At 39.5% G+C, this 14,656-nt stretch overlaps 1 protein-coding gene across 2 annotated transcripts in view; it reads right to left on the bottom strand.

The window, feature by feature from the left end:
• Positions 1–14,656, bottom strand: part of VPS41 (VPS41 subunit of HOPS complex) — a 115,431-nt gene that overhangs the window by 766 nt on the left and 100,009 nt on the right. For both annotated transcript variants that reach the window (XM_075418604.1, XM_075418606.1), the window contains 4 exons: positions 13,482–13,618; positions 4,521–4,620; positions 3,673–3,717; positions 2,169–2,248 (listed from right to left, as the gene is read on the bottom strand). In XM_075418604.1, the coding sequence (XP_075274719.1) occupies positions 2,169–2,248; positions 3,673–3,717; positions 4,521–4,620; positions 13,482–13,618 (362 nt within the window). The remainder of the gene's footprint in view (positions 1–2,168; positions 2,249–3,672; positions 3,718–4,520; positions 4,621–13,481; positions 13,619–14,656) is intronic.

Below are 14,656 nucleotides of genomic sequence, written 5' to 3'. Positions count from 1 at the left end.
CAGTGACAAAGTGACCGTGGCTCCGTCTGCACAGTGCTCTACAGATTTCCTACAGCTCTGAATATTGCCTGAATACTGTCTATTTGATATTAAATATATGTTTATTGTTAGTCCTGTGTTTAGCTCAGTGTAATGCTTTATGCATGCATTACTTTCAGTATGTCACCAGTAACACAACTGATTACTTGAGGCCAAGAAATACTATAGCAGTGGAGAATTTGGCTCAGATATATGTGTATTCATGCATACTACAGAATATGTATCATGTAATATCCATGTCACATTTCAAAATCCAGCTGACAAGTTACTGTCCCAGAAAATTGAGAATGCTAGATAAATTTTAGATTATTTCTCAAATAACAAAATTCGTAGTAAATATTGTTTGAATAAATATTTACAAGTTGTTGGGCTTTCTTGTGCAAATGATCTAATTCATTAAGATTTTCATAACATATTTAAGTATACATGCTGCACCATATGGCTACAAGCACTTTGCTTGGTTACTTGCAGATTAAGTGATTCACCAAAGTTATTTTTTCACTGGATGTTCATTTTCAGAGACAGATACAGAATCAGAAAAACTTAAATTCTATTTTCATTATGATTTTCTTAGCATTCACAGAATCACAGAATGGTTTGGGTTGGAAAGTATCTTACAGATCATCTAGTACAAACCCTGCTGCCATAAGCACAGAATTACAGAACGTTCAGAGTTGGAAGGGACCTCTGGGGGTCATCTAGTCCAACCCCCTGCCGAAGCAGGGTCACCTACAGCAGGCTGCACAGGACCTTGTCCAGACGGGTCTTCAATATCTCCAGAGAAGGAGACTCCACAGCCTCCCTGGGCAGCCTGTGCCAGTGCTCCGTCACCCTCAGAGGGAAGAAGTTCTTCCTCATGTTCAGACGGAACTTCCTGTGCCTCAGTTTGTGCCCAATGCCCCTTGTCCTGCCTCTGGGCACCACTGAAAAGAGCTTGGCCCCATCCTCCTGACACCCACCCTTGAGATATTTATAAGCATTTATTAGGTCCCCTCTCAGCCTTCTCTTTTTCAGGTTGAACAAGCCCAGCTCCCTCAGCCTTTCCTCATAGGACAGATGCTCCAGCCCCCTCACCATCCTCATAGCCCTCCGCAGGCACACCTTCTGCTAGACCAGGTTGCTCAAAGTCCCATTCAGCCCAGCCTTGAACAATGCCAGGGAGGGGGCAGCCACCACTTCCCTGGGCAACCTGTACCAGTGCCTCACCACCCTCATAGCAAAGAGTTTATTTCTTAGATCTAATGTAAATCCACCCTCTTGTAGTTTAAAACCATTCCCCCTTGTCCTATCACTAAACACCCTTGTGAAAAGCCCCTCTCCATCCTTCCTGTAGGCCCCTTCAGGTACTGGAAGGCTGCAGTAAGTTCTCCCTGCAGCCTTCTCCAAGCTGAACAGCCCCAACTCTCTCAGCCTTTCCTCACAGGAGAGGTGCTCCAGCCCTCGAATCATCTTTGTGGCCCTCCTCTGGACCCACTCCAACAGGTCTGTTGTGTGCTGAGGGCTCCAGAGCTGGACGCAGGACTCCAGGTGGGGTCTCACCAGAACAGAGTAGAGGGACAGAATCACCTCCCTCGACCTTCTGATGCTTTCATTTCTAAATTCAAAATTGGTTATATCTAGAAGTTACTTTTTTAGCCTGTTTTCAGGGAGGGTGAGAAAAAAAAAATTTCTGAGCATAAAGATGATTACAGAGATATTTAAATATTCACTCTGAAGTGAGTGATTTTTTTCATCCAGATCAGAATCATTTAATATGTTTCACTTTAAGTATGTTTAATTAAAAATAAGAATAAAGTGAGAGCTGCCATAAAAAAGAATTAATAAAAAAAATCAAACAGGTCATATTCCCTGTATGTCTCAAATCTGCATTGCATATTCAGATTGCAGAAAGTGATAAAATACTTCTCAAACAGCAGCAATTTCTTTCTAAATTTGGTGAACTTTAGTTGCGGTGGCCCTAAACTGCCTTTCCTTACTCACATACTACTATGGGATATCACTACAAATAATTGCTGTAATCATATTCTAATTCCTGATAGAGCCATGCCTTTGTCCACAGTTGACAAAAGGAAGTAACTTGTCTTTTTATCTTTGGCAAAGGTGTCAGAGAGATTAAGCTAGTTCCTTACTGTGTTAGATACCGGGAGGCACTCTTTGTGAAACATATGTCTGCAGTGGAACACCACCACGTTGAAGGACTTGGATGCATCTGGGAAAAAGAAAAGTAAATTCATTACAGCAGAGCAATGAAACAAATGATTCAGTGGCTACAGCACTATATACCTGCATTCTATTATACACACAGAAACCATCATGTTAATCTTAATTAATTTCCAAACTCTTCTGGCTCATTTACAGAAACCATGGGGAGTGATGGTTTCAGGTAATGTGTACCAATGCTGGAGTCAAAAGACAATTTTATTCTGTTGCTTAAATGCTGTATACATTTTCATCAGAAATTTTTCATGTCAATACGGGCTACATGCTAAATTTGTGGAGGGACAAGAGTAAACTACCACCAAATAATTCAGCCATTTTGAAGAAAAGTTAGCAAAAAAATTCTTGTGCTAGTGTGGGGAAAACCAGCACATGAAGCAGTTCCAGCAACTACACTTCCTGCCAAGATCTGGAAATTTGGCAAGAAGCTGCCTAAGTGCACAATGTGCCTTTTGATTCCCACACGAATATTTAGCCCAATTAGAAGCCTACATACCACATATCTAAAGAATAACCATCTCACTCATCGGCATCATCCACATTCGATTCCTTGGCTCTCATTCCCCCGACACACTTACTAGCACGTTCAGCTCTACCAGGTGACTGCTCTAGTCTGTATGCTGGTGCATGTGATCATAGTATAGTTGCTTTTATTTAAGTGAAAAATGGTAGCAAGCAGATTAAAGAACTGTAAGTGATCCTACTGGGCTATGCACTCTCAGCAAACAAAAAAATTAGGTCCACACATACACTTTTTCTTACATATGCTTGTTTGAAGATGCCATGACAGACATTCTCCTGGTGAAACTATTTCTTCTTAAGATGCCCAACAACTATATTGATATTTCTGAACTATAATTGCCTTGCAGAATGTGCATCTTCAAAATAATGCCCTGAATTTCTAGTTTCAAGACTATCTTTAGAAGATGTTTTAAAACTGTAGTCTGTTCTAAGTTGTTTCAAACATGACCGCAGTGACTGAAGCCAAGAGCCTTCCACCACTCAGACAAAAAGTATATTCCATAGAACTTTATAATCTACAAGTTCAGTCTAAACCACTCAATAGAGTTGGACAAGATTTGGTGGCAACAGCTTAGTTTTGCTGTTCTAATATTCTTGGAGAACACACATGCTGAGGGAATTAAAACTTGCCTTCCATTCCATATATTCCAAAACAGAAAATAAGAAATTAAAAGATGAATAAGAAAGAAAACTGGGTTTACTGAAACAAAAAAAATTTCAAATTGGACTCCACTCCCATGTCAGAACATGAGTTCAAGCTTTGCACAGGAGACTGAAATTGATGTAGTGATTACCAAGGGAGACTACTACACATTTCTATGAATCAAAGCAAACAGTAGTTCCTCTAAAATAAAAATACTGACAACCTCCTCCTCTTCTAGAAAAGCATCCTACCTGAAGGAAGTATCGGAGACAGGCATGATTCGCAGATATTCTCCTCTGGAAAAACAAAACAAAACAAACTTGTAACAGCTTTGTTAACTAACTCCATGTTTACTTTTTTATAAAGCAGGCGTGACCATACTGCAATTACAGAGCTTGGTCTTAAGGTATTTACTTAAGATGCCTAACAGAGTCTATTAAAAATTGAAGAGCAATACTGAAGCAGCATTTCTATTAGCAGCACAAGACGTGTTTAGAACTTCTGGTTCTGATGACGGCAGAGCTACAGGAGTGAGGCCGTCTAGGATCAGTGCTGTAGAGGCACGAGGCAGACTGCAGACCTGGAGCACAGGGTCGGTGTCTGATTTCTCTGCAGCACTTTGTAGCAGCAGCTCTGATCCTCTATCCTTCCATCAGTTTTTGCCTCTTGGTATTAACACTCAGCTGGAGTGAATTACAGCGCTGCTCACATGCACCATTAGCACCTTGCAAAATACTTTCAACTATTTCTCAAAACTATCTGGTAGCTTTTTCTTTGGTTGCAGATTATTATTATCCATCCGTGTTGGCACTGAACAGCACTTTTCACCTTTGCAGACAAATTGAACACCACAATACATTACTGGCTATGCAGAGACTGAGCGAGAGAAAAAGCTGCATGCTGGGTCTTGTAGTTTTTGAGATACAAGTAGTTCCTTGGCAAAGGGGAAATCTGCTAGTATCCTACTACACTCTACAAATAAAGTACAATATTCAGGCTTCTGGGCAACTTCCAAAGTGGACCGTCATATGGCTTGAGTTTATGAACCAAGTAAAAGACTTCAAAACCTTGAAAGTCAACACGTTTCGTCTGTACCCACCGTCTACTAGAACACCCTTCATCTGGGTTCGATGCATTTTCTTCAATAAAGAAAGAGAATCAGCAACAAGTATCTTCTTGCAACCCTCCCGCAGCAAGATCTGTTGTGCAAAGAACACAAAATACAGTGGTCATTGAATACATGGACATATCAACTATGCTGGCAAGTCTCCACTGGTTTTCTGCTGCCAGAGAGAGTGCAAGGAATGTTTAAGACTTTTCAAGCTATTATTGAGGAGTGAAAGGGGGAACCTCCTGTTTCCACCACCTGCATCTAAATGAAATACCCATAATAAAAAAAACAAAAACAAAAAACCCCAAAAACCTACCACAAAACCAACAATAAAAGCAACCTCAATAAAGAAAAATCAAATCCTTTACAAAGATATTATTGTCATAAATTGAGATCCTCTTCCTATGAGCTTGTCTTAACAAAATACAATGGAGAGGGATTTTTACAGTGCCTGTCATAATTGGTTTTCAAACCATTTCAAAACTTCTTCTATCTATCCTATCTTCTTTAGAAATGCATTGGATAATCATTAAACCTTCATAAACACAGCAATTAAAAATTTATTTTCTTCAAGCATATTTCCTGCTGAGGTGTCATTTAGTAAGCAGTATTTTATGTACATACAACTAAGCAAGGTCCAGAGTTTGTTCCTCTGTAGCAAAAGTCTCAGTCCCCTTTCTACTTATTCAATATTTTTCATTAGATTGACATGTCATTGCCTGGCAATGTTATAAAACACAAAAAGGAATCAAGGGTGTCAAAATCATACAGAGCCTTACTTTACAATACTTTATAAAGAAAGTATGAAAATACGACAAACCCAAATAAGTCTTGTGGACTTTTTCTTCCTCCTCCCGAACTGATGTTTGGAAATTTGTTTCCCAAGACAACAACTCCTCAGAAAAGTGCTTTCAAGAGGCTCACAGTCAATTTTAAGCTGAACAACCCTACCAAAAAAGTGGTATAAAGAGGCAATGTCCATTCCTTTCTGCTGATTATTTGCATTACAGGAGACATTGAACGTTCTAAAATAGACCAAGATACAGCTAATGCAAATACCTAAAAAGAAATATAATAGATTTTACAAACAGGTGAACACTGTCCAAAACCCCATCTTCTCACATACATATTGTGAATTAATAAGGATGCGCTGCCAAGAATGATATGCAGCTAGGACCGCAAATCTGAAATACAGGAAAAAAATTAAAATCGAATAATTGATAAGCATTTCAAACTGGTCATCTCAGTGAGTAAATCACATTCTCCAGTATCAGACACACTGAGCAAGAAAACATTTCAGAGCACCAGAAACTCAGTGCAGCTCTACAAGACAAGCACTTGGAAAATTTATCATTTTTATCTGTGATAATCTCAGGCACTATCTGAGTATAACCTTCCCCTTCCAACTTTATCCATGGGCAACAGAGAGTGGTAAATTCTGCTTTAAATATAGAAAAATGTCGCTAGCTTTGAAAAAATGACAAGAAACTTTTTGCAAGGGCAACTGGATGAGACTATCTTTCAGAATGACTGCTTGCCCTATTCAAAATATTCTCAAACAGCAGATTATATCCCAAAGACAGATAAATAACTCGGCGCGGATGAGGTCTTGGCTACATACTGGAGTCCTTGCTAGCTGCACTCAGCACAAGCAGATGAAAAACCTCATGTTTAAGTAAAAGGAGCAAAGCAAGAATGTTAAATGAGAGAGGCGGAACAGCGATACAAAGGGAAGAAGGGAGCGTGATTTACTGTTTTCTACTTAGAATACTGTGTGCCAATAGGACAACTTCATTTAAAAAAAAAAATAAAGGAGGGAAACAGTAGACATCATTTGGTCACTGGAAAACCTCAATACTAATTGATGCCTTAAACACAAGTAACGGAAATATCTTAAAACATACCTTACAAGCCATACGCACTATCTTTCCCCCATTATTTAAACTCCACTAAGATTTTTCCATACCACATTCAATGACTGTTCATCAGACCTTATTTTACTAGAAGTGGAATACAGGAAGCAGCTAGTGTTACATAAAAGGAAAAGTCACAATGAGAATGTAATATATTAAATCTCAAGGTAATAAATATCAACATTTCTGCAGAAACAGACTGGAAGAGCTCAAAGATGAGACGCATAATTTAAGAGTTATAGAAAGGGAAGCAGGAGAGAGAATTTGGAGGTGAGACGGGGAGAAAGAGTGTTTCAACTAACTTCTCTGTATTTAAAGAAGGGAGAAGTGTGCCCTAAGACTAGGCTAAACTAGTTAAAACTGACTTCAAGCATAAATCTAATGAAACCACTTTCTGGGCAGATGAAATAAGACCTCAAGAGAATGCTACCTATGTAACAAAAAGTCTTATGAAGCTGAATCTTTTTGCCCTTTAAAAGCACTTGATTGTAAGCACAAGCAGGACAGCATTGCACAGCTAGGGAAAGAAATTTTAAGTAGATGTAATGCTTTTTACCAAATCAATAAAAACTTCTGGAACCTAAGAATTTATTGCAAAAAAGAATTCTAGTTCATTTTCTGACTACATTAGGGAAGATGCTACCATATAATTAAATCAGAAGTCATAAAACCTTTTATTTAATGAAAAAAGTCCTGATTTACAAATGCCTAACGTTACCTTTAAAGGAAAATGCTGCAGTATGCAGTTTATTTGAAAGGGGATACTCTAAGCTCTGGGAATAAATTCAGGCCTTGATTCAGCTTAGCACTCTAACAAGTCCAAGTTTCTCAAGGCCAGTTAACCAAATTCTTCCAAACGGCATCACAACCGCAATGAGAAGCGCATTATTTTCAGCCTTTACAACCAAAAGGCAGCTGTCCCTCTGTGCTCCTCGGTGCCTCCGAGGTGTCTGAGCAGCAGCTCGTTCACCCACCAGAGCAAAACCCAACTGTTGCTCCAGGTGCTGTTTCAAGCCGCTTTCATCAGATTATCGCTGGGGTCTCTTAATTCTTAACCTCTGCTGTGAATGGATAGACGTGAATTCTGTGACTGGAAGAATCTCTGTTACCCAGCGTTACTGCAGGTTCAATCAACCTGTAAACTAGTAAGTCAACACTTGAGTAAAATGGCTAATCCACAAAATCTAGAAGTACTGCATCTAAGCAAATTGCTTCTATATTTTAAAACTAGGGAGAACAAGTCTTAGAATACCAGCATCTTTTAAAGTTTTCTTCTAACAATTGTCATACAAGGGGTGAGAAATTAGGCATTTCTTTCTGAAATGAGGGAAGTATTTAAATCTCTTCCAATGCCACAAACATTTCCTAAATTTCACTTGGGTGTAAACCGAAACTGAAAAGAAACCTATTTTATACATTTGGAAAGTGTAACGGGTTTGTAACTGACTGACAAGGGCACAAATAAGGGGATTTTTCTCTTAGCCTTCTCTGTGAGACGTGTGATACAATGATTTAGAAACCTGGAGCATGATTACGTGACTTATTTTAAGAAAGGCTCCTGTACTGATCATTCATAAATTAGGTCCACTATGTAATCAGATACCAGAAATTTAAATGTGTGAACCATTTCAGATTCTTTTCCAATTTAATTTCCAGGTAACTGAATATAACAGGTGAATACAAAGTTCAAGGATACATATGAGAAATAAGGTCTTTGTTAAGATCAAACCATTGTATGGCTGATGAGTTTCAGTCCAAAGAAGTTGTATAAAAACAGCATCGGTAGCACTGGTTTCACTTAAAAAAATAATAGTTTGAACTTGTGTGCTACAGTTCTCAAATAAGAGCATTGCTGCCCTAATTGTGTTGGCTAAAGGAGTTTTTGAAAAATAATTGCACTGGTAAATTCCTAATGGGAACAGAGGTTCTGTAAGAGTCTCAGAGAAGCAATGCCTACGTGTAGAAACTAAACGGAAGTTAGTGACAATAGCTTCTCAATTGTATGGAGATAAAGTTGAGTTTTGACTCTTTGTCTTTGGAAACACTTTTAAATGCAAGCAGTAAAGATGAAAATTATTAAACTTTTGTCAGGGTATCAATATGACTTGGCTCAACTTAGTTAGCTTGCCATAGATTTGAATGCTATTTAGTTATGTTGAGAATGTTGACTGAAGAAGGGAGATTTATTTGCCATTAAATAAAAAAATGTGCTAGAAATATGTCATTTCTAATAAAAAAGCAGGTTCGTCATTAAAACAACACATCTTGAGGAGTTTATAAACTCAAAGGAAGTAGTCTGTGGTCTATTTTATCTATAAATTTATGGCACCAAGGAACTAGATTTCAGGAGTTAGTTATAAAATATAATAAAAAGTTTTAGTCTACACGTTACTTGATAAATACTCCTGTTAAAATTCAGACAGCTATAACTTTGTTGTCTATGCCTTCGTAACTTCGTTGTCTATGTCTTCGTAACTTCGTTGTCTATGAATGTTACTGTATGTAAACACTAAAATCAGTATTATTTCAGTAGTAAATAAATTTTCATCACTACAATAAATCAGTGTCACTCATCTCCTATGGTTTTAATACACTAACTCAGATGATGACAAAGACAAAACATTGTAATAAATGATCCTTGGGAGGGAAAAAAAGAAACAAACAAACAAACAAAATCACTTGGGAGTTTTAATCCTATTTCAGAAAATAATTTAAACAAGTACTGAAATCTTTTTCCGTTAGGAAAAGACTTAAGCGTGCGGGCAGCTTTAAGCTATGGAAGAACTGCATTTCCTGAAGTTGGAAAACACAAATGGGTATTCTTGAGGAATAATAATGGAGGCTAAGTAGATTCCTACTTGTAAAGCAGAGCTGTAACACTAAAGCAAAAGTACATTAGAAGTACTGAATTTAAGTTTTAGCCTAAGAACAAAGTCTCATGTGATCTACATTTTATTTTTACCCATTAGAATACCTAATACTATCTTAGTGCAATGACTGGTTAGTTGGTAGCAAACAGATATTAACTCCTTTTCAAAGGACCAAGTTAACCACATTAAGCTCACCTCGCCTCTAAAGTAGAGTAGCACGTGCAACAGTTGCAGTGGTTCATCTAATGGGCGGTAATCTGTGAAGCAATTAGTCTGCAATATGCCAGCGTTAATAAAAACTTAAAATTAAAAACTTAAATTATTCAGGGAAGATGCTAGATTAAAAAAAATAACAACAAATTTTGTTGCATTAGTAGACTTCCTTGTCGGATTCTCTAATGCACACTGTAAGCCACATATGGCACGCTTTGGCAGCCACTCAATTTGATTCACTTGGTTTTGCTGGGATGTAAAGAATTGTTTTTAGAAAGACAAAGTCTGTCAAAGGCACTGCTTTTAGCTCCTACCCATATTTCAAAACACATCTAATGTAAAGTTAACTGCTAAGGAAATTTAGGAGCAAAAGAGGAAATTTGCACCCGCATACTGAAATATGCATAAAACAATCTCACCAGGGCTTGCAAAAGGAGGCCAGAGTTAAATAATGTAACAGCACAGCTGTCCTACATTTGAGGAGCCAACACTATGAAAAGATCAGCACCATTTTGCTTGAGGCAGTGACTTGCAAGCCAAGCAACAGGTTCTAACTTCACCTGCGCACCCTCCTTTGTGGATCTTGGTACAAGATTTTCTTTCTTGCCTTTGAAAATGGGAACAATAAAACTTGTGTGCATACAGAGCTTGAGATCTGAAGAGATGAAATTACTGAAAGTCCTAGCCATCGAAATTTGGATTGCCGTACGAGCTCAAAATGTCTGGTACATTAGGTGATACAGATCATGAAGTTTTAACCAAAAATGCAAGGAGTTGTGCCAGGCCGGAACAGAGGACATGGATTGCTCACCAAGAACCTACACATGATGCAAAGGTGACACCAGGTATCCCACAAACACACCACAGGGTAGCTTTAACGCCACTAATGACGCAGCAGTAATGCTGAAGCTAGGGCAGAACGGCCCTCAGCAGTGAGAGGCCACTTTGACATTTACCTGAAGTCCCAGCCACGTCCTGAAGCACACACCAAATGCAGAAACAGTCCTGATGTAAAAAATTGAGCTTGCCAATCGAAGGCTACTTAGGTGAGCGTGCATTAGCTGCGATCATATCTCTAAATTCCAGTGTAGACACACCGTCTATTCATAAACAGTGCACTTTACATTGCCTGTAACACTTAAAAACAGTCTTATTTTAAGCTACAGCTTACATTTCTCTGAAGAAAAACTGTTCCCCCACGTTTTTTTTGGCTATATTGTTTTGCTATTGTACAAGCAGGCCAAGCACAAATTACATTAAACTTTCCCAATTTCTATTATTCCTATGACATCTAAATTTTATCTTGATCTACTTCAAAATGAATTAATTTGAAATCCACAAAGCATTTCAATGCTAACATCAAACAATTTTAGATATCATCCTGAAGATTAACTACGTCCTTTTAACCCCAAAGCAATTTTGTTAAAAGGTATTTGAAGACAAAGTGATTCCTCCCTCCCCAAAACGTGACCAAACAATGTCATCAGCTTGGTCTGAAGCCACGCAATATACTTTGCATATGTGTAAAGCTGCAGCTATGCTCACAGCACTTTCTCAGCCTACCTGCAGACACACCCAAAGTTCCAATTTCATTTCAAGTGAATGCAGGAACAGGAGGATCAGCAGCAAAAGCAGCTGGGTACTGGCAATGGCATGATTAACACGCAGCTGTTTAAATGCAGCATCTGACTTATCTAGCATAGGGTTTGTGTGGCAAGGTTTTGGCAGTGGGGTGGGTGCAAGAGTGGCTTTTGCGAGAAACTGCTGGAAGCTTCCCCTGTGTCTGACAGAGCCAGTGTCAGCCGGCTCCAAGACGGACCCACCGCTAGCCAAGGCCAAGCCCATCAGCAACGGTAGTATTGCTTCTGTGATAACGTATTTAAGCAGGGGAAAAAGCCCTGGGCAATTACAGCTGGAGAGAGGAGTGAGAAACATGTGCAAGAAACAACTCTGCAGACATCAAGGTCAGTGAAGAAGGACAGGGGAGGAGGTGCTCCAGGCACCAGAGCAGAGATTCCCCTGCAGCCCGTGGAGGTCCACAGTGGAGCAGATCTCCACCTGCAGCTCATGGAGGACTCCACACCGGAGCTGCGGGAGGAGGCTGCAACCCCACGGAGAGCCTGCATTGGAGCAGGCTTCCGGCAGGACCTCCCATGTCCTCCCAAGGACAGAGGAGCCCACACTGGAGCACGTTTGCTGGCAGGACTTTTGACCCCACAGGGGACCCATGCTGGAGCAGTCTGTTCCTGAAGGACTGCACCCCATGAAGGGACCCACGCTGGAACAGTTGGTGAGGAACTGCAGCCCGTGGGAGGGACGCATGCTGGAGCAGTGTGGGAGGAGTGTGAGGAGGAAAGAGGGGCAGAGACAAGGTGCGATGAACTGACTGCAGCTCCCATTCCCTGTCCCCCTGTGCTGCTCGGGGGGAGGAGGCAGAGAATTGTGGAGGAAAGTTAAACCTAGAAAATAGGGAGGGGTTTGGGGAAGGTGTTTTTCTTAAGATTTGGTTTCATTTCTCATTATCCTACTCCGACTTGGTTGGCAATAAATTAAACTGATTTCCTCATGTTCAATCTGTTTTGCCCGTAACAGTAATTGGTGAGTGCTCTCTCCCTGTCCTCCTATCGACCCATGAGCATTTTGTTGTATTTTTCCCCCTGTCCAGCTGAGGAGGGGGAGTGACAGAGCAGCTTTTGTGGGCACTTGGCATTCAGCCAGGCTGAACCATGACATTTTGGAAGAACAGCGGTATCTAAAGAAGTCAATTAAAAAAATGGAAGTAATGCTACAGCATACATTACATGCAAACATATATCTCTATCTGGGGTAACTCCTTCCACATAATGGGTGTACAGGAGAACAAGACACTTAAAACACTTTTTTGAAATACTGAAAGTCATAATCTAAAGCACATACGATAATATAATACAGTAAGAGCTTTGGAAAGACTTTGAGCTTGCCTTTTTAAAAGGACTTCTGACATCAGTGAAGGCTCTAGCATGTACAGTCTTTATCTGGTCTGGTAAGAGGCCAGCCATGACCTTTAATGAAAACCATCAAACTATCTCTACCTATTTGCTAGAGATGTCCGAAGGCTAATAGCAGATAGAAAGCAAATGTTTATGAGGTTCAGAAAACTGGAGTTTCAGCTGCTTACTGGGCTATGTTTTCTTGGACTCTGCATAGTCGCACCTGAGGCATTCAAACCGCTCTACTTCCTTACATCTCTCAGTAGAAGGGTGCAGAGCGGTGCCACAGAGAACTCAAGTTTGGGCCTCCTTTGCTAGCAGGAAGATTTAAAGTTGCAATGCAACTCTGTTGTTACTTTCAGGAACATTTAAGACTATGTTTAAGTTCTTACAAACACACAGCAAAGCCAGTCACATAGGGAATGGCACATATCTGTATAATTATGCTGGGATAAGAACTCCCATAATCCATTAAGCAGTCTTTTTTTTTTTAATACATAGACATCAACACATCCTGCATAACAGACATGAATTTGATTTTAAAAGTTCATCTTCCTTTAGTTAGTATGACACTTCACATATGGCTCTTATACCTGGTGAATATTTCAGTGAGTGCATGTTGTGTTCTGCCTCCTTATATATGAAACAGAATGAAAAGTACCTGTCATGAAAATTTCCAATATTGGACAGCTGAGCAGTATAAAATAGTTCGAATCACCCAAGATCCTTCCAGCTCTACTTACCCACCAGATCTATGATAGCATGGGAGAGATTCAGAAGTGCTAGAAGCCATCAAGAAAATTGACTATTTGTCTTGACAAGTTTCTAAGCTTTTTTTGTCATAATTTCGTACCAATCCAGTGTCAATGACAGATGTCTGAACAAAATGAACCTTCATGACAGCCATTTCTCGTGCAGTTCAGTGGCAGAGCGGTTTTGCTGTCTCTCAGAAAATGAGTATCGTAAGAAGAATGCAACATTTACCTGCAAGTTGTAGTCCTGAAGAATTTTCACTAGTGAGTCTCTCAAATTAGGAATCTCCATGCCTTCCTTAATGCGGTGGATCAAAAGAATGGGATCAACATGGGTCCCAATATTGTTCAACAAACCAGTAATAAAAGCTGTGAAAACAAAGAGGCAAAGATACTAAGAAAAATATCCAGCAAAATACCTGGTTAAAGGATGCTTTGGCGACAAGGTACAGGCTCTAGCTGATTCTTTGACAGTTCTCTATTAAGAGATAATACTAAGCCTCTTTTATACAGCCTTCATACGTTTCGTGCAGCTGTATTTACTTGAATACAGGCCTTTGGGTAAGACAGTAAGATACAGTTCAGCAATTCACAGAACTTCTAGGGTATTCAGAAATGGGGTAACAGTATCCACAAATCCACAAGTAAATAATGCATTTCAATTCAATAAAAAGGGTGCTCAAGCAAACAGAGCCAGAAAATTAACTGCATTATGTGACTATTCCATTCCCAGTTCCAGGGCTTAAAAACCCAAATTTTCAAGCACTTAACCTAACTCCAGCATGTTTCTAAACATTGGTGAGAGTGACACAAAGGAAGCCTCTTGCTTTTTGAAATGCACCTGACTAAACAAAACACTAGAAGGATGAACCTCAAGGCTGTGTTTCTTCTTCAACTCCTAAAGAGGGGCAAGGAATATCACTGGAGTTGCTCTGCATATGGGCAGATGGAACTGAGAGAATTTTACATGCTTTGAACCCCTTTTGCTCTAAAGATGTCACTAATTGTAGCATCACTTTCAGTGATGGACTGCATTTAAGTATGGGTAATATAAGAACATCATTCTTCTAAAGGAGTAACGGATTTTGGTTGCTTCTTCCTGTCAGCATTAGCAGCTAAGAGATGAAAAGATACGTATTCTGACATTAATTCTACAAGACGTTCAGTCCTTTTTCTAAAAGAGATCCCGAGACAGACTTTAAAGCCTTGATTTAAAGCCCCAGAAGAGGTTGCAAAACTAATGGAGTCGATAGTTAAAATAATTCTCTATTTTCTCAGTCATATTAACTCCTCTGAATCTGCCTCCTGAACAAAACTGATGTTGCTTATGGGATTGTCAGTTTCTGATTTCATCTAAACTTTAAACTTGAGTAGCTATCCATATAATGGATGAAAGGCAAAATGCAC

The sequence above is a fragment of the Opisthocomus hoazin genome, chromosome 4 (genome assembly GCF_030867145.1).
Source record: "Opisthocomus hoazin isolate bOpiHoa1 chromosome 4, bOpiHoa1.hap1, whole genome shotgun sequence".
Taxonomy (NCBI): domain Eukaryota; kingdom Metazoa; phylum Chordata; class Aves; order Opisthocomiformes; family Opisthocomidae; genus Opisthocomus; species Opisthocomus hoazin.
This window is presented reverse-complemented; position numbering and strand designations above follow the sequence as displayed.